The sequence below is a fragment of the Rhopalosiphum padi genome, chromosome 2 (genome assembly GCF_020882245.1).
Source record: "Rhopalosiphum padi isolate XX-2018 chromosome 2, ASM2088224v1, whole genome shotgun sequence".
Taxonomy (NCBI): Eukaryota; Metazoa; Arthropoda; class Insecta; order Hemiptera; family Aphididae; genus Rhopalosiphum; species Rhopalosiphum padi.
In genome coordinates, this window is record NC_083598.1 from 60,634,212 (window position 1) to 60,656,107 (window position 21,896).

At 26.1% G+C, this 21,896-nt stretch overlaps 1 protein-coding gene and 1 long non-coding RNA gene across 10 annotated transcripts; both read left to right on the plus strand.

The window, feature by feature from the left end:
* Positions 1-431: 431 nt before the first annotated feature.
* On the plus strand, positions 432-1,164 carry LOC132921502 (uncharacterized). 2 transcript variants are annotated; one of them, XR_009660896.1, is made up of 3 exons: positions 432-572; positions 662-783; positions 867-1,164. It is a non-coding gene; the product is annotated as an uncharacterized LOC132921502 (long non-coding RNA). The 2 variants fall into 2 exon arrangements; XR_009660895.1 differs by having other exon boundaries at positions 662-777.
* Positions 1,165-4,386: 3,222 nt separating this feature from the next.
* Positions 4,387-20,080, plus strand: LOC132919335 (uncharacterized). 8 transcript variants are annotated; one of them, XM_060980871.1, is made up of 15 exons: positions 4,388-4,455; positions 10,218-10,271; positions 11,622-11,714; positions 12,075-12,240; positions 13,384-13,542; positions 14,176-14,328; positions 14,593-14,739; positions 15,001-15,147; positions 15,409-15,555; positions 15,817-15,963; positions 16,226-16,363; positions 16,614-16,724; positions 16,800-17,115; positions 17,188-17,363; positions 19,450-20,080. In XM_060980871.1, exons 4-15 carry the CDS (start codon positions 12,080-12,082, stop codon positions 19,949-19,951), a joined length of 2,304 nt encoding a protein of 767 aa, XP_060836854.1. In that variant the 5' UTR covers positions 4,388-4,455; positions 10,218-10,271; positions 11,622-11,714; positions 12,075-12,079; the 3' UTR covers positions 19,952-20,080. The 8 variants fall into 8 exon arrangements, with proteins under 8 accessions (XP_060836856.1, XP_060836854.1, XP_060836859.1 ...); XM_060980876.1 differs by lacking the exon at positions 4,388-4,455 and adding an exon at positions 8,893-9,239 and having other exon boundaries at positions 13,387-13,542; XM_060980870.1 differs by lacking the exon at positions 4,388-4,455 and adding an exon at positions 8,896-9,239.
* Positions 20,081-21,896: the final 1,816 nt, after the last annotated feature.

Consider the following 21,896-nt stretch of genomic DNA (forward strand, 5'->3'; position numbering starts at 1 on the left):
ATTATATTTAATTTTTATGGTTTATTTTCAGATTATATACTGTACTACGGTTTTAGGTGTTCTTTTTATTTTAATAATACGTTGATGAATTACCAATTTTTTCAATTTTTTTTCTTATCACAAAGCTAGTTTGTCTTTGTGTATGTTTAAATTTATATTTTTTATAGTTATTGTGCTGTTTAACTTTCTTATAAAAGAGAGTGAGGAATTAAAAAGGTGGCCACCGAACAGAAAGTTAAACTGCAATATACTATAATCTTTTTAGTTCTTGTTTACATTTTTCACTAATAAATTATGAATATAAAATTTCAAATTAATTTAAATTCAAAAATAAAAGAACACCAACATAGATTTCTTAAACATTAAAATTTTACTATAAATTTAAATTACATTTAATTAGCACTTTGTTGAAGTTTTATAGGAACCGAACATTTGGCTGGATCATGGACTACCCACCGACGGAGAATTTGTCATTGAGCTGATGGGAAATGTGTCGGCACTCGGCTTCGTTTCAACCTGGAGGAAGATTGGCAGCAGCAAAAAGAAATTCAACTGATAATCAACTGTCCAAAGTATTTGTTTGTATTATATTATAACTTTTAGAATCGTAGTAGGTACAGACGGTACAGTATACTATATATAATTATTTAATATTTATTAGTGAAGAAGAATTTGTCACAAAGCTGATGGGAAATGTGTCAGCACTCGGCTTCGTTTCAACCCGGAGGAAGATTGGCAGCAGCAAAAAGAAATTCAACTGATAATCAACTGTCCAAAGTATTTGTTTGTATTATATTATAACTTTTAGAATCGTAGTAGGTACAGACGGTACAGTATACTATATATAATTATTTAATATTTATTAGTGAAGAAGAATTTGTCACGAAGCTGATGGGAAATGTGTCGGCACTCGGCTTCGTTTCAACCCGGAGGAAGATGGCAGCATCAATAAGAAGCTCATCTTAATTTAGTTGTCCCCCCTTTACGCAATAGCGCTCATCTCTCATCCACTCATCCAACACATTCACTATCGCCGGCCGGCAACACACATATATAAATATATTATACACATTACCCGTTTTATATTATATAATATTATTAACACCTACATAGTTTAAGTTATTGTATATTTTTTTTTTTATTATTTGAATGCATTCATATGATCAGTTGTGTATTTAGGAATTTTAGGATAAGAGCAACACATATTTTGCCGCCTCCCCCCATTAAAAAAAAAATTAAAAACTTCTACGCCGCGCAATAGTGGTCAAACTGTTAATACCATAGAATACCATGTTATATAAATACTATAGTATTTTATATCTCTATGGCACACATATGTTGTGAAAAATATTAATGATTGACGTCACTGCGCCAGTACTCATAAAGTACGAAATAAAAATTTGCCGTTCTGGACAACTGAACCCAAAGCCCCTACCTAAATACGCCCCTGCATATGATGCGTTCTCGCTTACGATGTGGATTAGGCCTACTGGGGACACCACAATAAAAAAAACGCGCCTCGTGTAATACCTCATAAAGTTATTAAACAATACGGACAATGTTATTGTACGTCGTTTAATAATAAAGGTGGTGTGGAAAATTACCTAACACTGTTATTCTTATCTTATAGTTACCTAGCATACATTTTTTTTTATTAAATACCAATTAAATAATTATTTATATCAAGAAACGATAAATATTAACGTTTTATAAAGTATTTGAATAAAATAATATTTAATATTTAAAAAATATTCTTTGACTTGTTATAAAAAGACTCCAAGTATAGTTATTATATTAGTTCTTATTTTACAAGTACACTAACAAAAGCGGGTCAAGTTTAATATTGCCAGAAATATTGTGTGTATCTATTACTTTACTTAAAACATTGAATTTACACATATTTTTATCTACTAATTATTGTGTATTTTACTAAGTAGCTGAATTACCCGGCGTTGCCTGGAAAAACTCCTTTTAAGTGTAAAACGCTGTGGAAGCGTTGTCGAAAAGAAGAATGTTTTTTTAAGTGTAAATTATATAATATTTAAATTTGTAGTCATATGTGTAAAAAAAAGCTTTAATATTTTAGATGTTACGCGTGTCCGAACTGCTGGTAGTACGGAGTGCAAATGAAATGAACGTGTTTAGTGTATAGGCACCGTGGCAAGGCAATGGAGAGATAACTAATAATTAGAATTTGTATGTGTACTGATTTATATTATCGATTGCTATTGTTATTACTTATTATTATATGAATATAGATATACAAATCACACGTAAAAATTTATTTTCACCGATTTCAATCCTTTAAAATCAAAATGTTAAAAATCGTCGTCACGAAATGGGTACATAAAAATGGCCTGTTCTTTTATATATATATAAGGATAAGGATAATGATTTTATTTTTATTTCATGTAAATTTGTAACTTCATATTTTACTAATTTACTGACGCATTAGTTACGTAGGTATTTGTGTCTTATAATAAAATACAAATGTTTGAATGTGAATATGTGATTGTGCACATTTGGATTTTATTAACCATAGGCTATAATTCCTCTAAAATCATTATGTTCTTAAATCTTTTACGCTAACCAGTTTTCAACAAAAATGATTTTTTAATTTCTTAAAATTCAAAAACCAATAGCCGTAAAATTTAAAATGTTTACTAAGTATTTATATTATCATTTTTTCTATAAATGGTATAATTTTCAAATAATTGTAATTCATTTTGAGCTCTTTATAGACAATTATATTTGCGTGCTTTATTAGTGTTTTTTAGTAGCAAAAATTAATAAATGGGTCAAAATCCTTGAAAATTGAATTAATACTCTTCACTACGCAACAGTTTACAATGACAACTAATAACCGTATTGTATTTTGTAAATTTAATTCACCGTATATTTTGCGTAAATTATTCAATAAATGTTAAGACTATTTTATCTATCTGTGATTATTATGTTTAGATGATACATAGGAAAAACTACCATTATAAATACATATAATTCTTAACTAAAAATTTTGAATTTATACAATATTTATTTTATTCAGTATTCTTGTATAGTTTGTATAGTTATGTTAAATACTATTGTATTCAAATTTTAAACATAACTTAATTAGCATCAGCCATATTTGAGCATTATAGCTTTGTTTTAATTGTTAATATCCATCCATGATAATACAGTAGAACGTCGGTTATCCGCACCACAAAATTGTTGTACAAATTTATTTTTAGTTTAATTTAATTTAGTTATCGTTAGCTATGTTCGTTTTGTCGTGTTTATATTATATGAAATGCGAGATTATTTTATTATCTACTATGGGCTTCTCTAATGTATCATATTATAGGTACGTTTTACACACAGTAAATTAGTTTTTAACTTTATTTTTAATGCTTATTTGATTATCCGCACCCACTCGATCCCAATTAATGCGAATAATCGATGTTCTACTGTATATAGTTTTGGAAAATATGGGGGCTATGCTAATTTACAAAGTATGTTAATTAGATAGTATAAATTCATCAATATTTTATACTTTGCAAAAACTGTTTTATTGTAATTACTAGATTAAATATTACTTGCATAGTTACCTCTATTTTTAAGTTTTTTAAAACCATTTTTCAGGATTATTATGTGGATGTAGTTTGATAAATATTTCCAAAAAAATTATTTGCTTAATTATTCGCAATAAAAGGTTATTTCTCATTTGAAAAAATAAGTCTATACCGTTACATGGCATAGCTTAAACAATGTACAACTTCTGTGTACTCGAATTTAAAAATATGGCCTTTAGGTAAAGTTAACTCTAAAATTTGAAAGTCCAACATAAATTTAACATTAAAGGAATAAGTGGCCATACAATGCTTGTAAATAAGTATAGTCACCCTGTTAGGTTAATGGTTAGGTTTTAATGTACTTACGGCACTTACCTATTATAATAAATAGGTATTTGAGCAAGTTCTTTTAAAAATTATATATAAGTTCTACATTAACATAATCGATTATTCATATATCGTGTATATTAGAATATAATGAAACGTTACTACTTATTTAAAACATCGAATCTAATATCATAATTAATGGAATTAGAGATTTTACTAACGCCATGTAACTTACTTATACTTCATACCATTTCATAATATTTTTAAAATTTAAATTGTTATTTAAGTATTTTTTTTAGACAAGTTTTTTAAATTACCACCGATTAAATGACGTGGGAGATTATAGTTAATATGGAATCTAAATTGTCTTTGAGGTTCTAAATGTCCAAAGGGATCCAGTTGACGTACGTGGATCTACTTGTCGCGGGATCTAGGCGGTACGAAACGTGATTACGTTATCACCTGTGTAAACAAAAGTGCTACGGACGTCATATTTTTATGTAATTTGTGTTTTTAGTTTAGTATTTTTATGATAGTGGCCCTCAGCCCAAGACAGCGGTTTCTCATTCTTCGTTATGTGAGTACCTACTGTTAAATAGTTAAAGTTTACATCATTCCGTGTTTCTATTTGTATTATCGGTGTAATATTTGTGAATTATTACAACAAAAAAGAATGTCACTGTTGCAGTGTTGCCCATTGAATCTGTAGTTTTTAATTTTTTTTTCAGTAACTTGATCTTAACGCCATCTTTTGGCATGTTTGATTTAGCTAAGTTAATAAATATTTTAATAATATAATAGATTATCGGGTATTAATAAATTACTAAAGTTATAAGTATAAGTATAAGTATAGTATAAGTTAATTTTTGTCAAATTTTTTTTATTTGTTAATATTTTGTAAATTAACAATAATATTATTTTGTATAATATTTTTTATTATCAATAATTTTTTTCTGTAAAAAAGTAATCAGTTTTTATATTTTAAAATTATAATATATTAACCACTCAATTATATTTTGTATGATTTTTTAAAATAAATAAAATATATGCAGCATCATAATAAATAACTATTTTCATCATTTTATAATAACAATATTTGAAAATTAATATTTGATCATTACTGTTGGAAAATTATTTTCAAAATATTATTAATAATATATTTGATTAATATTGTATGTGAAATATTCCCAAAATAATATCATCAATATATTTGGTAAATATTGTGTATAAATTATTTTCAAAATATTAGGGCAAATGCCCTCCCCTTGCATTTTAAACTAAATTATACTTCTTACACCTTATAAATTGAATTTTAATGATTTAAAATTGACTATGCCACTGCCCCCCTGATTTTAATTCTAGCTACGCCCGTGCGCATATATAATATATATGAGTCTATCGTTCAGTAAAGCCGTGTCACCGCAACTAGACGTTGTCACTGCATTCAAAGGGGTGACATGCTGATCGTTTGGTTGTGTGATATGTTCCCGTATTCCGATATCACACGATATTTGTTTTTTTTTTATTCTTATTTGTTTTTACTTTTACAATGCCTTGTTGAGAAATCTCCGACACCGACATTGTATTTTTGTACGATCTCAAAATACCATTTGCGATTTGGATCGGCTGCTTTATAAGTCGTCGTATAACTTTTATGAGTCCCCGATTGCGTTCGGTCGTTCGTCAATATTCGCCCGTGTCTCGAATTCGCTTCCATCTTAAAAATTTCGTATATTTAGTTTTTTAGGTGAAAAACGGCGAAAAATGAACAGGTGCCGTGGTCGGCCGTAATGTAAAATAAAAATCTAGATTATTTCGTGTTTTTTTGTGCGATAACTGTTTCGGCAACCCGTCTTACGATGCGTGTAAGGTTTCAGAGTTGAAAAATAAATCCTTCACCGCAAAAACTTGCATACGAGTTTTTTTTTTAAATGCCGCCCATGCAGGGTGTTCTCGCCTCTCGGCGAACACTCCGTATACAAGGTTGTTTTTATCACTTGTCTCAAAGTACGTATCGCAAAATACAAGAAGTTGGATTACAAGCCAAATATAAGACAGATGATACATTTTGTCACTTTTTTGCTATGTTAGGCGGGTTAGCATTTTTGCCATTTTGCCAATAAATAAATTTTACGACGGAATGAAATATTTAAAGACTGTTTGTACAAAAGAAGCTACAGAGGTTTTTGATTATTTCGATTCCACATACGTCAATGGTACATAAAATACGATAAATATATGATACAATAAAATTAAAAAAAATAAACCGTTATTTCCATTAGAAATATGGAACGTTCACAAGGATACGATATACAGTCAACATCGTACAAATAATATTTGCGAGAGTTGGAACAACCGTTTTACTCATCTTGTCGGATACGCGCACCCAACCGCCTGGAAGTTAATTTCTAAAATGCGTGAAGAGTTAGGATTAGATAGAGCTAAAATAGCGTTACAAGAACTAGGAGAAGGGATTCCAGCACCAAAAAAACGTAAGTTTAGTAACACCGGTGAACGTTTAAAAAACTTATTTTCTAGAATGGCCATTAATGAAATATCGGTAGAAGAATTTTTAATTAATATTGGCCATTGTATCCGAAAATAAAATAAATATTAGTTATAGTTATTTTTTTTATTATTATGAACTAATTATTTGTAGTTTAATGTTTTAAATTATATAAATATTAAATTATTATTACATTATACAAATCATATTAATACATTTTTTTTATGAACAATAAATCAAACCGGACTTTTTTTCCAATAAAATAAAAATCGGACTTTTTTTCTGGGATTCAGAAACTTGTAAGTTGGTACTATCGAGATACTATTGAGAAAATAGTGGATTTTAATTTTGGTGTAAATTACAATTCCTATTTCTTACTACCTGAGGATGGCGCAAATTACATATCCTTATTTTGGTGCAAATTACAAACGCATTTTATAAAAAAAATTTGCAAATTACACATGTATATATTTTGGGTCAATTTTGTTGCAAATTGACTACAGCCGAAAGGAGACGTCTTCTCTTTGAGGAATTTGATGACGATTTGTAGGAATCGGAGCTATGTTTTTGTATTTTAACACATTTTGTAGTACTTTTGCAAAAAAAACTGTAGGCGTCAGTTAATTCCTTAAGTTTGAGACATATTTTATTAAAGTTTAAATGCGCTTCAATGAAGATAGGAGGTGGAAGAATTATTTTAATAGTTTTATTATCGTTATTGATTTCGGTATGCTGTTCGGATAAGGTGTCGGTTTTTGGATACAATGAAAATACTGTTAGTTTTTTTAGGGGGAGGCGAATTTGGTGAGGTGATCTGTTGCGATTATTAGAATTGACTATATTACTCTATGCTATATTCCAATTACATTCATTATTAGTGCGTGCCGTCGTCGGTGACTTACTAACGGGCTGTGCAGGTGCCTTGATTTTGGAGACAGTTTCGGACTCATTAGAAGTAGATAAGATTATCGAAATAAGTGACCTTGGCAGATAATCGCGTGCGAAGGCGGCCGTTATCTAGTACACGGTCTTGAGGTATTTATATTTGGGCGTTATATAGTGTTGTAGGAAATACAATAATCATAATACCTGTTGTGTGTAGACTCGTCTTTACGCTATTGAAGCTATAAATGCGGAGCGATACGGAAAACATACCTGTTGCTCGGACGGGAGTCGAACTCGATCACGATCTGAAACTTTACATTTATATTAATTTTTGCACTTACGATTTTGATTTAATACCTATATTAAATAAGTAATATTATGTAAGTTATATTCGTTAATGCAATGATACCTGAGTGTGTATACTATTCGATAACTATGGTTTATTGTTATTATTATTTATACTTTAATTAATATTTGGAATTTTAAAGTAAAATGCATTTGTCGTTTTTTACCGTTTTGTTTTTTCTTATAAGGTACCATATTATCAAGAAAGTATTGCTAAAAATGTTTTGGTTATAATAATAACAAAATAATAATAATATATTATGTTATATTTCTAAATAAATAATCAAAAAATATACCTAATTTATTATTATCACACTGCAAATGTACTACAGTAAAACTTCAAATTTCCTCCGTTTTCTTTATAAATACTAATTTACAATTTCTTTATTTACTTGCATATTTTAAACATTAAATTATAGGGGGGGGCAATGGAGGTGAAAAATCAAATATTGGTAGGGCACTTGCTCACCCTGGCCCCCGTTTAGCGCCGCCCCTGCGGCAATTGATTGGGTTTTATATATAGAACCAAATATCAATACTATAGTACTATTATATTTTAATTCGACTATCTATTATTTTAAACATCACTATTATTTTATCGTTTGAAGTAGTTCAGTTTTCAGTTGATCAAAAATATACATGTATAATTGATTTTATATTTTTATTTATGAAAACGTTTGGAAATATTAGACAATAAGCAAATAAAAAAATGATTTCATGTTATTAAATAGGTAGTAAACTTAAAAAAAAATAGGAGGGAAATTTCCTACTACACCAAAAACAGCCGGAGTGGGAGGGAATGCCCACGATTCATCCACAAATAATAATTCCACACTATACGAAAATATTAAATGTTAATTTGGTACGTATTGTATTTAATTTGATAATTTGGTCAATTGGCGCTATTCGTTTTTACTAACACACAAACGTAACTTAAACTAAAATAGTAGAGGCAGTAGAGGTATACTATATAGTAAAACAATATTATAAAACAAATTGAATTTATAATATTATTATTTACTATAGATTATTTATTGACACTATAATATTTTATAAAGACAAAAATAATGTTATTCGTTAATCGTAAAAATGTCGAATTATCTGATAATACGACAATATTCGTAAATTCTATGGTCGTATTATATGGTAGATAAAATAAAATTAAACCATGAAAATATATTAAATTCTCATTTTACCTTCTATAATTATACTGTTATTCGTTATATATCGTTGAACGAACGAATTATTTTTGCTTGATTATTGATAAATGATAATGTAATGTTTGCTAATGGACATAACATTTCAAAATAACTTAGTCATGCGTCGCGACATGCGTTATTGACATTTTCTAATGAATAACAATTCGATATACAATCAACAGACATTTCTGAAGATAGTTACAATGTTACATTATTTTATAGTAATACACTAATAAACACTTTTCGACCATAGTGAATATTTTATATATTATTATCATTATTTAGTTTCATTACGTAACTACCAAACAATTTTTTTCTGGTACAGTGATATTACCGAATAATTGCCTTTTTTCTTATTATTAAATTACTTTTATTTACATAAAATAGTTTTTTTGGATCATCTATTGTGCATTTGTTTTCGAATTTGTAAGTATGGACAGTATTAGTTATTGTTGGTATTACCTTTATATTATGTGATTTTAAATTAAATGTATTTCTATTTTCTATATTATATATTATTACATAAGTATTGTTCACAATTGTATAGTTTATAGGATATGAATAAATAGCCTATGTTGGTAGGTACTTATTTTGGTTGTTTTAAAATACAAATTAAATTGTATGCTATATAATTCTGTTGAACAGTGCATTTATATTATTATTACCTGGTACTTTTTATAAAATATAACATATTTACAATTTTTTTAGTGGCCATAATTATTAGTTCTTGTGGATATATATAATTAGAGCCGGGTTGGCCTAGAGAGTTACCGAGTAAAACTTGTTGGGCTGCTCAAAATATGCAATGTAAATATGCTGAAAATACCGATTTTGAGTTTCTGGTCATATTTTTTTATTTTATATTATAGTGATAAAATTAATACAAACATTAGAAGAAAACATGATTGAATTTAATTATTTAAACTGTAAAGTAGCTGTAGCTTTAATAAAATGTTAGAAATTCTTAAACTCGGTAGGCCGTAGGTAGGCACTGCCTATATGCAATAAATTAATTTTATTATTTTTATAAACAAAAATTAAACAATAATAGGTCTAATCTATACTATTATGTCGAGTATTAGGTATAATCAACAAATCTAAACACTATAGTAACACAATGTGTAGTACATCAAAAATATTTTCCCATCTACCTTTTAATATTTTTTAAAGAATAAATAAATTTACCTACTATGTTTATTTAGGAATACTAATATTGCTGACTAAGTAGTTATACTCAATCAATGTTATTATAATTTTTATTCAGTTACTTTTGCTTATTGGAAGAATTAGTAATTAATCATTTTCTAGAATAAATTCTATAGTATTGAACAATTTTATATCAATGTATATTAAATATGAATACTTAATTATACTAATATCTTCATTCATTTTTTTTAAATCTAGAAAAAACTAATTTCTGATCAAAATGGATAAAAAGAAAAGTTCTAAAACTAAAAGGTAATTTGTGCTATACTATTATGATACTTTATTCTTACCTTTTATATTATTTTATTATGTATGCCTTATTCATAAATTATTTTAGCATAAAATAAAAACTATTTTACTAAAAAAGATTTATAGTTTTTGTGTTAAAAATATTATTTCCTATATCTTTTGTATTAAAACATGGATTACTGATTTAACTTGCAAACATACATCAAATTTAACCTAAACTTTTTTTTATACTAAAATTGACTACAGTTACCAATGGTACATTTTTGCAATCAAAATAGAACAAAAATTAATAAAATTAATTTAACTACAGAATGTCAAATATCATATTATATTGTAATTATTATAAGTTTTGTGTAAAATGTTTATATTATTTTTATTTATTTAACTGCTTAATAAATGGATTATATTTATTATATTATAACTATACTTCGTATTTTGCTTGAGTTGTTAATTTTATTTATAAAAATGAGAAATATGTTCATAATTTGTGAAAGGTTTTATTATAAGATCAAAAATAAAGTAAAACAGTGGTTTCAAGCTATTTAATAGTTAAATGATTTCACAAACTATATTCTGTGCCACAATTGAATGCATACACTGGCTGACCATAACTCATCTTACACTGTGCATTCTTTTACAAAACTGTCACTGTACAGTGGGAAAATTTCATATGTTGTATATCATTCATATGTGCAAGCCATATCTCTTGTGGCATGGAGTTTAATATGTTTTTGTTGACTAAATAATAATGCAGTATACTAAATTAGAATTATTTTAATATTTGTTGTAAATTATCAAAATAAAAATATACAAAAAAGTAGTGTTAGAGTATTGATATGTATCGTTTAAAAAGTTACAAGTTAGATATATCAGCGAAATAACACAATCAGTTTCAAACTTAAAAGTCACCTAAATTCTCCTCTTGAACGTTTTTATATTATTATCAAAGGCAAAGACAAAATATTTAAACTTTAAACTAGTAGACTTTGAGCTTAAGCAATCTAGATATAAAAATTAATCAATAAACATTTTTCTACCATAATATGATAAAAATAAATATAAATTAAATTAAATAAAAACAATAAATTCACAGTTAAATGTACCGGACTACATAAGATATAATACATATTTGTATATTGTATTTTATGTTTCTAATTGACATGCAATATAAATATGCTTTTCTAATTTAACTTCCTTGCATTTTATTAAAATTAATATTATTTTTAATTTATGGCAACTAATAATGTTAATAATTATTTTATTCGACATTCATATTTTAGAATTTTGGTTGCATATAAACCTACTTATAAGAATAATAACATATTTATTTAAAATTGTAATAAATGTATTTAGGAGTAAAGTAGACTCAACAAATAACACAAAGAATGATGTAAAAAAGAACCAAGTTGATGATAAGAAACAAGGAAAAAAATCATTAAAAGAGAAGTATGTTTTACTGTTTTAGGAACCAACAAATACATTATTTTAGAATAATTTTCTTTTTAACTATCATATTTAAATATTACTATTTAACTCTTTTAGTGTCTAATTGATTTTTTGTTATTAAAATAAAGCCTTTAGAATTACTCTTTATACGTTTTTGGTGAGAAATTATATTTAAGGTATTTACTGAACATTTTTTCTTCAATGGTTTATCAATTTATATATCTATTTGTTGTTTCATTTAATCTTGATAGAAAAAAAACTATTCTAAAAAACTCGCTTTACAAACATTAATTGTAAAATCAAGATTGATTACCCTTCTCATTGCATCTTTTCTAATTAAATATACGTTTTTTTTATTAGGAATAATGAAAAAGTTCAAGATGAACCCTATGAGTGCGTCGAATACAATAAGAAAAAAAAAAAAAAACAATATAATTGAGCTAAATTCATTATGTAAAACTTTAGACGAAGACAAAGAAATTTATCATGGTGATAATGTATTAGATTCATCATCATCTACTGACAAGTATCTATAATAAATTATATTAATTTGAGATTTGTCTGTGCCAACTGGTATTATTGTTTTATGCTTTTTTATATAATTGGGTGTATGATTTGATAATAATTGTTTAAAACATAATTTAAAAACTTGTTTCCTAAATTTTAGTATTAATAAACAGTCTTATTATGTAAATTACTTTCTTAAAGTTTATAATGATATAATTTGATATAATTTGTAAAATTTTTTATCTATATTAAATTGAAATTTGAGTAGCATATTAATTGTAACACCTATAACTAAACTCTGTCCAGTGAGAAAACCAATTCTGCACATCCCATATTCTTCATAGTTGAACCAGTCTCAATAGCAGGTTGTCGATTGGGGATGTATAGGAAAACTGTTTTTTCTCGGGCTGTGGCGCACTCTTTCGCTTGACAGAATATAGTTAACTTATCAGTAGGCGCATGTATATTAATTTTAACATGATTATCATACAGCATTTACCAGGTGCAGGATTTAGGCTTATAATGGCCTTGAGTGGCATATAATATTGAGGTCTCTGAATTAACTTACTATAAACAGGCCATCATATATTTTGATCATTAAATAAAATTGTATATTATCTCATTACTCTCATAACTATGCACCAGTAGTTTAAAATATTTAGTTATTTAAATTTTTAACTTAAATCTTATCTAACAAATCTTGAAATATAAATTAAAAATATAGAAAAAAACAACCATAGAATTTTTTTTTTAATAATAAATATTATTTACTTGTTAGTTAAGTATATTAGATTAAATGTTATTGTTCAACAAATAAATAAATTAATAATTTTAAAAGCAATAGTATTTAAAAATAAATATAACTGAATTTGCTATTTATTCTTTTTTCCATGCAATTTCTCTTATTTTAACTAAAAGTAAACTAAATCTTATTTTAAATAGTATGTTTATTATATTATAACATATTCATATTAACAATCCTAGTCCATATCTTATCCTAAAGGTTAATTTAAAAAAAGACTTAGGTTTTATAAATATAAACATTAGCAGTGTGGTTAATTTTAGCATGTGCAAAATACATCCTTGATTATAGAAATTTAATAAGGATTCGATATTTAAATTATATGATTCATATCTAATACATTTATATTATTTTAACTAGCAGGAGCAGTCATGAAGAACAAGCCAGTAATCAATCTTTTTGTAAAGATCAAAAGAATTCCAATAAACATAAATCAAAACCGAATAAAGCAAATAATAGATATAAAATTGATTTAGATAAAGAATTAGAATGTAAATCAATCAATGATTATAAAGAAGGGTAACTTACCAATTATTTAAATTCATCACTTGTCTCCTTTAACTTAATTATATTTGTTATATAATAATACTAATATCAACGCTTTGCACCAGAATTATTTATTTGGGTTTCGGGTACTATGTATATCGTTTAGGGTGTTATTAACTGTTATTATTCAGATTAACTCCTCCCCCCCAAAAAAAATGATTAAGCCAAAATTAAAATTTTTAAAAATAATTTATGTTAATTATAATAAAATATAACACGTATGCACAAAATTTGTTTTAGATCAAACTCGGCTTTTTTTTTGGATTTTAGTTACAAGAAAATATTTATTGAATTTACCTATAATTGATTGTAAACATTTTTCTGTTAATAGTATTGTTAATTTTAAACCATCTACATTTTACAAAATCAAACTAACCACGAGAATTACATACTAAATGATTTATTGCATGGAGATTGTAAAAAATAAAATTATTCGGGTTTTGGGTGTTTGATTTTTCAAGGGTTTATACTTAATATGAGTATTATAGGTTTGGGTTAATTTGGGTGCGAAATAATTGTTTTGGATATTTAAATATATTTATGCAATTAGCATTCATAAATCATAATAGTAATAAAATCATTAATATCATATATTATTTTGAATAGACAGAATAACAAAAAAAAAAATCAAGTTAGTAATAAAGATGTTAGTGAAAAACCAAACTATAGTGAAAGTGATCAAAAACAAAGCATATTTCCTGATAGAGACAACACTAATTTGCAAGATATACATAACACGATAAATGATGATGGAGAAGGGTATGTTGTCAATTCTTAATATTTATATTATCTTTAATCAAGTATTTATTTTAATGTTTAACACATCAAATTCTTAAAACTTGATAAAAATAAGAACTTTATGATTATTATCTGTTATTTATGTCATTATTTTATAATTTCATAGGATTGCATTTTGCTTAGCTTAAATAATCACAATAGTCTTGAATTATTGTTTTGGTCACTTAAACATATTTATGCAATCATATTTAATAAATCATTAATATTTTATATAATTTTGAATAGATGGAATAGCAAGAAAAAAATTCAAAGTAGATTTTCTGACAGACAATTTTCACACGTTTCTGATAAATTTGATCAGAAAAAAGCGGTTGATAGAAACAACACTGATTTGAATGATACATGTAAAACGATTAATGATGATGGAGAAGAGTATGTTGTCAATTATTAATATTTATATTCTCTTTAATCAAGTTTTATTTTAATGTTTAACACATCAAATTCATAAGACTTGATAAAAATAAAAACTTGATTATGATTATTATATGATATTTATGTCATTATTTTATAATTTCATAAGATTGCATTTTGCTTAAATAATCACAATAGTCTTGAATTATTGTTTTGGTCACTTAAACATATTTATGCAATCATATTTAATAAATCAATAATATTTTATATCATTTTGAATAGATGGAATAGCAAGAAAAAAATTCAAAGTAGATTTTCTGACAGACAATTTTCACACGTTTCTGATAAATTTGATCAGAAAAAAGCGGTTGATAGAAACAACACTGATTTGAATGATACATGTAAAACGATTAATGATGATGGAGAAGAGTATGTTGTCAATTATTAATATTTATATTCTCTTTAATCAAGTTTTATTTTAATGTTTAACACATCAAATTCATAAGACTTGATAAAAATAAAAACTTGATTATGATTATTATATGATATTTATGTCATTATTTTATAATTTCATAAGATTGCATTTTGCTTAAATAATCACAATAGTCTTGAATTATTGTTTTGGTCACTTAAACATATTTATGCAATCATATTTAATAAATCAATAATATTTTATATCATTTTGAATAGATGGAATAGCAAGAAAAAAATTCAAAGTAGATTTTCTGACAGACAATTTTCACACGTTTCTGATAAATTTGATCAGAAAAAAGCGGTTGATAGTGACAACATTAATTTGAATGATACACATCAAATAATGAATAATGATAAAGAAGGGTATGTTGTCAATTATTAATATTTATATTCTCTTTAATCAAGTTTTATTTTAATGTTTAACACATCAAATTCATAAGACTTGATAAAAATAAAAACTTGATTATGATTATTATATGATATTTATGTCATTATTTTATAATTTCATAAGATTGCATTTTGCTTAAATAATCACAATAGTCTTGAATTATTGTTTTGGTCACTTAAACATATTTATGCAATCATATTTAATAAATCAATAATATTTTATATCATTTTGAATAGATGGAATAGCAAGAAAAAAATTCAAAGTAGATTTTCTGACAGACAATTTTCACACGTTTCTGATAAATTTGATCAGAAAAAAGCGGTTGATAGAAACAACACTGATTTGTATGGGGATACATTTAAATCAAGAAGTTATGGAAAAGGGTATGTCGTCAGTTTTATTCAATTTTTCTTCAGTAATTATTTAAATTGTTAAAGTGTCATCGCCTTGAACCATATTATTATTGAGTAATAGTTAAATCATTATTTTATTATTTTTATATTATACATTTCATAACATTACATTACTCATAAATAATCATAATAGTTTTAAAAAATTATTTTGGACACATAAATGTGTTTATACACTCAGCGTTTATAATAGTAATAAATAAAATTATCAATGTTTTATATTGTTTTTAATTAGGAGGAATTCTTACGATACAAATAATCAAAAGCAAAGAAAGAATGAAATATCCATTAGTGAGAATTTTAAACAGAATGAAACGCAAAATAGAAGCAACAGTGATTTACATGGGAAATCATTAATTAATCTTGAAAACTGGTATGCTGTCCATTATTAAAACTCATCACTCAACTTATTTTACATTTTTACTTCAATTTTTGTTTAAATGTTTAACATATCATTATTGTCTAAGAATAGAAATAAAAGAAATTATGATTAGTATGATAGTCGCATCAATAACTATTTAAATAATATTTTTGTTTATACTTTACAAATTTAAATTTAACATTATGTTGAAATATAAACAGTTTAAAATGTATTTGCAATTTTTTCATTGTTATTTAATTAGTATTTTTGAGGAAATCGATGAAGATCTTTTCAAGTTATCAAAAGATTATTCTCTTGCTCATTGTGTTGCTGAAGATTTACGGATGGGAGCGGGTATAGCCGTTGACTTCAAGTAAAAATGTCTTATACTATCTATGACTTATATATTATATTACATTGAGTTATAAATAATTTATTTATTTTCTAGACGCATTTTTGGTGGTGTTGGTAAACTAGTTGATCAGAAATTAAAAATAGGAAATGTTGGTATAGTTGAACGCCATAATCAATATGCTTTTTATTTGGTAACAAAAAAATTTAGTAATGGTAAACCTACAATAAATACAATGGAAAAAGTTCTTCGTTCACTTGTCATCATTATGAAGAAATTCAATTTAACGAAATTAGGAATACCCAAAATTGGTTGTGGATTGGATAAACTTGATTGGTCTGATACAAAATCTCTCATAATTGATATATTTTCTGGATCTGGTATTGACATAACTGTATGTGTACCTTCTAAAGTGAGTGTTAGAAATTAATAACCATTAATTACTAAATAATTTGATATATTTTTTATTATAAAAAATGGTAAGTTAATAGATTCGAAAACGCCACAGAGATTAAATGTTTACATTTCACCATGTAATTTATGGGAGATGATGGCCAAAACCATAATTGTTTTATTTATTGACTTAGAACAAGTATGCAAAAAGAATTGGAAAGACAATGTAGTTGATAATGTGGACACTAAATATCCATTCAAACAAAAGTATTTATATTTTAATTTAATTAATTACATCTATTCATTGACTTTTAAAACTTTATAAAACATTAATGAATATAATATAGTTGTAAGATCTATCTTATTGTAAATAAATAAATAAAAATATTAGTTATTGCCAGGGCTATGAATATAATGCATTAAAAACTGTTAATGTTAAATATGTATTGAAAAATTCAAAAATTTGAAAAATGCAAAAAAATGCAATTAAAATTCATAAGAACGGTTAAAAAAAATAGAAATATTTGAAATATTATATTTTAGAACTTTTGAGTTATTTATATTCTAATTACATTTGACAATTAGTGATTTCTTTATATTTTTGAATTTGAAAAAACTTTTATTTGGCGCCAATATATTTTTATGTACTGAAAATGAACGCTCTACATCTGTGAACATTGTCGGGACTCATTTTAAGTATGCCTTGTCACTACTTATAACTTGTATATTTAAATTACTTACATTTACTTCTTCTCCTCTTAATATTTTTAATATATTGCAAACAATTTGAAAGTCGTAATTTTTAGAAAGAACTTTTTGTAATTTCTGGTTAATTATAGTTCCAGTTTGGCATTTCATAATAATAATAGTTTATTGTAAAAATAATATTTTACACACATAAAGATAACAATAAATAAAAATAAAACAAATAATAACGCTAATAACCCTAAAAGCATAGCTTGTGGTAGGTGCAGCAAGTTCAATACAATACTAACATATTACAATTTCAAATCATTAATATTGGCTGAAATATTTTGAATAATTTATATCGCTTCTAATAATGCTATGCCTCGTTTTTGATGTAGGTTTATAGTCACAGGAAGACATTTAAAACTGGATTTTATAAAACCCAAATTACCTTTAATCTGTGAGGCTTTTAAATGTTTCTGAGGACTTCTGATTAAAAGTGCTTCATCTTCATCAAAACTTTCAATGATTTCTTCAACAATTTAGAAGTTATCACTAATACATCAAAGTAGAAATCCACGATACAGATTTATTAGACCAATTTAGACTAGATAAACTAAAAAAATAATAACATTTACTTAAATAAAATAAGTATTAATACAAAGAAACCATGAAAACATGAAATTATATGCCCTTACTCACTAAATATGCAATAACGAAATATCTTGCATTTGAACTATAAATAAGTTAAAACAAATTTTGTTCAAAACCATTTTTTATATGGTGAAGCAAAAAAAAAAAAAAACATACAAATGCATTAAATTCACAATCTCATGGTTATTGCCATATTAGTTTATAAAATAAAATTGTATGGAGATAATTCCATACAGAAAGTTAGGTTATATTCTTCAAATTATTATTTAACAGACTGCTGCTGTACTATGATAATTCAAGTATTTTTAATAATAAAAAAGTTAATTTAAAATGACATTCTACACAATATGACGGATATTGATGTCATGAAAAAGTTTTCTCTATATTACTATTAATTATCTATTCATGAAAAGTTCTATATAAAATGTAAAAAAAAAGAAAATGTAGATTCATGGTATGTTTATTTTCGGTAATAATATAGTACGGAGAACCACTGGTTTTTTGTTATTTTGCCGCTGCCGCAATTTATTTGGCAATGACTGTATCACTTTGTATTTTGCATGTACAAAAGTATGTGGTATCTACATAACATACTGTATATTTTTGATATTTATTTAAAATACATGGTTGTCATAAAACAACAAAATAAGTTCAAATGTTTCAAGATCTTTACATTCTATAATCTATATCTGTGCAAAATGCTTTATTGTCATAGCAGCATTTCCTTGTTAGTGGTAGATTGTTTACTATACTAATACAGTGTATTTGGGCCTTGATGCAGCAGTTAATAAATTTCATTACAGATTTTAATTTTTTAATTTTCCATAAATATGTAAAACATCTTTTTTTCTTTGAGAACTATCTTAGTGGCCCATTCAATCACATTTCATATCTTATTTTTTTTTTTTATATAAGCTGTGGGAGGATAATGGAATTTCAGAATTTTAAAATAAATAAAAATATTATTAAATATATTGTATATTAAATCAATTGTATTTTATATTTTTTATAGTTTATTAAAAGACGTTAAAAACAATAAATTTGACCCTGGTGCCATAACAAAATACACTGTTAATAACGAAGAGATAATTTGTATATTTATTACGCAAAACGCATTATACAGTTCCTTAGAAGATGGATTCAGATCCATAGATAAAGCGTTTAAATATTATAAGTTTTTGGCTATTCAAAGTGGCCCTATTGAACCTAGCGATAATTTTAAACATATATCATGGATAGTATTAATAGTACGTTCAATTAGTCACTCTTGTGAATTATGGTTATGTGGTGATGTCAGTCAAACAAATGTCATATATTATGATAAATATTGTAAAAATTTGAACAGATCTTCTATGAGTTATTCATTTCAATCAAGTTCTCCAATACAAAACAACAACAAATATATTAGTAATCGTCATAGTTTAAACATGAAAGAAACAAGTAATCAAAATCAAATACGTGAATCATCTCAGGAATATGCTAATGAAAATAGTTTTACAAAAACAGATACATGATTCTATGTAAGCATTTAAATAATAAATCTATTTTAATATGTATAAAATTAACACACCTTTGCCTAAATGAATAGTTATAAATATTAATATGTCATTACATAAAATTAATAAACATATTCTTATACTTGACATAGTAATTTATTTTGTAATGTATTACACGTTATCTGTAATTATAATATTATGTTTGATATTTAAATATCTACTGAAATTTGTACTATATAATAAAATGTAATCTGTTTATTGATAGATGTTCATATTCCCATATATTACAGGTGTGAGGCCAAGATACAAAATATAACAAGAACATTTATTTATATTGATTGCTAGTCACTACGGTGTTGGCAGTGGCCTGAACCTAAGTATAAAGGGAGGCAATTGCACACCTTGTTTGAATGGATGGATAGGTTGGCGGTAAGTGCAGGTGCGCAAATGGTGTGTTGGGTGATAGTGGATTGCTGAATGTAGATAAGTGTGCATTAGAGTAATGTTTACATTTTGATTTTACCGGTGTTTTAGAATTTGTTATTGCCTAATCTACATAATATACTCTTAAGTATAGTAATGTAACTCGCTACATAAATTGTAAACGGTAAAGCTACTGTGGCAGTTGGCAATTCTTTCCATTTTAGGCCTTTCAGTGGATGTTAGATAGCCGTCTGATAGATACGTCTGTAAGGGACGGTGACGTGCGGGAGTAGAACTGCAGTTGCCACTAAGGACGCGGCATGTTCCTCTCGATTCGTTTTAGGTATCAATTTTTAATTTTTTTTATGGTGAATGTCATCCAAACATAAATATATTTTATATTTTTTATACTTCTATAAACCCAGTTCGTCTTGTACTAGGTATTTACAATTTACCAAAATTATAGTCTATAATTGAACACTAGATGTTTGGATCCAAAGTTTCTTTTTGAAATCCAATCAGTACATCCAAAAAGTGATAAAACTTTAATTGAATCGTAAATGATGAGATTCGCAAGCACTTGTAGTGAGATCTCGATTTTTTAGTGACCATAGGCGGAGCTTGATAAATTTAGTTGAGGGAGGGGGCTCAAGTCCAGGATTACTTAATGAAAATAATCATTAATAGGTAACTTCCTAAGTAAGAAATAATTTTGTTAATGTATTGAAAAAAAAAAATCAGCCAGCATTCAGAGTGTGGTAGCTTATACTTATACTCCAATACAAAACTGTAGGTATATAACTAGGGTAGGTATACATGGGGGGGGGCTTAGCGCTTATAGCCTCCAAAGCTCTCCCCTAGCTCCGCCTATGACAATGACACAGTATTCGTAAGCGTGGCGTAGAATACATACCTAATATATAATATTACCTATGCATATTAGGTAGTTATTATGTATGCTTTTAAATGTACCTATTATTAGTGGCGCAAAATTAAAATAAAATGAATCAAAATATTGATAACATAGATAGCATAATATTTCTTGAATTGCTATTTTAAATACCATCACCTGTAGATACCTGATACCTACATATATTCTGTTGGGTACCTAATTAATTCTACAGTCATACATTTTTTAATGTATATTAAAAACTTACCGTTCATATTTTTGTTTTTTCATGTATTTACCTACCTAATTGTTATTCGTCGGTGATTGATTGCCGCAAATTATTGTTATCGTGGTTGTTTTTTAATTTAGTTTCTTTTCAACGTCTCCGCTCTCCTCGACCTTGTAGATTATAAATTTAGATATTAATTTTAAAAAAAAATATGGGATTTTGCTGAAATATCGTGGACAGTTCGAGTTTAGCTCGGGCATTTCTGAGATTTGTCGAACCACTTGGACCTTAAATATTATATACTGTTAACTACCTATGTATACATAGACTGATTATTTATTATATATTATTCATTTTGAATCTGAATAATTCATGTTTATGCGTAGGTAGCACGAAAAATGTATATTTTACGCTCTACAAGG

Coding starts and splice junctions, on each gene's coding strand:
- LOC132919335 (XM_060980873.1), top strand. CDS start 12,080: ATGAAAAAGTTCAAGATGAACCCTATGAGTGCGTCGAATACAATAAGA. Junction 14,740..15,000: donor ATTAATGATGATGGAGAAGA/GTATGTTGTCAA, acceptor CATTTTGAATAG/ATGGAATAGCAAGAAAAAAA. Junction 15,964..16,225: donor TCAAGAAGTTATGGAAAAGG/GTATGTCGTCAG, acceptor GTTTTTAATTAG/GAGGAATTCTTACGATACAA.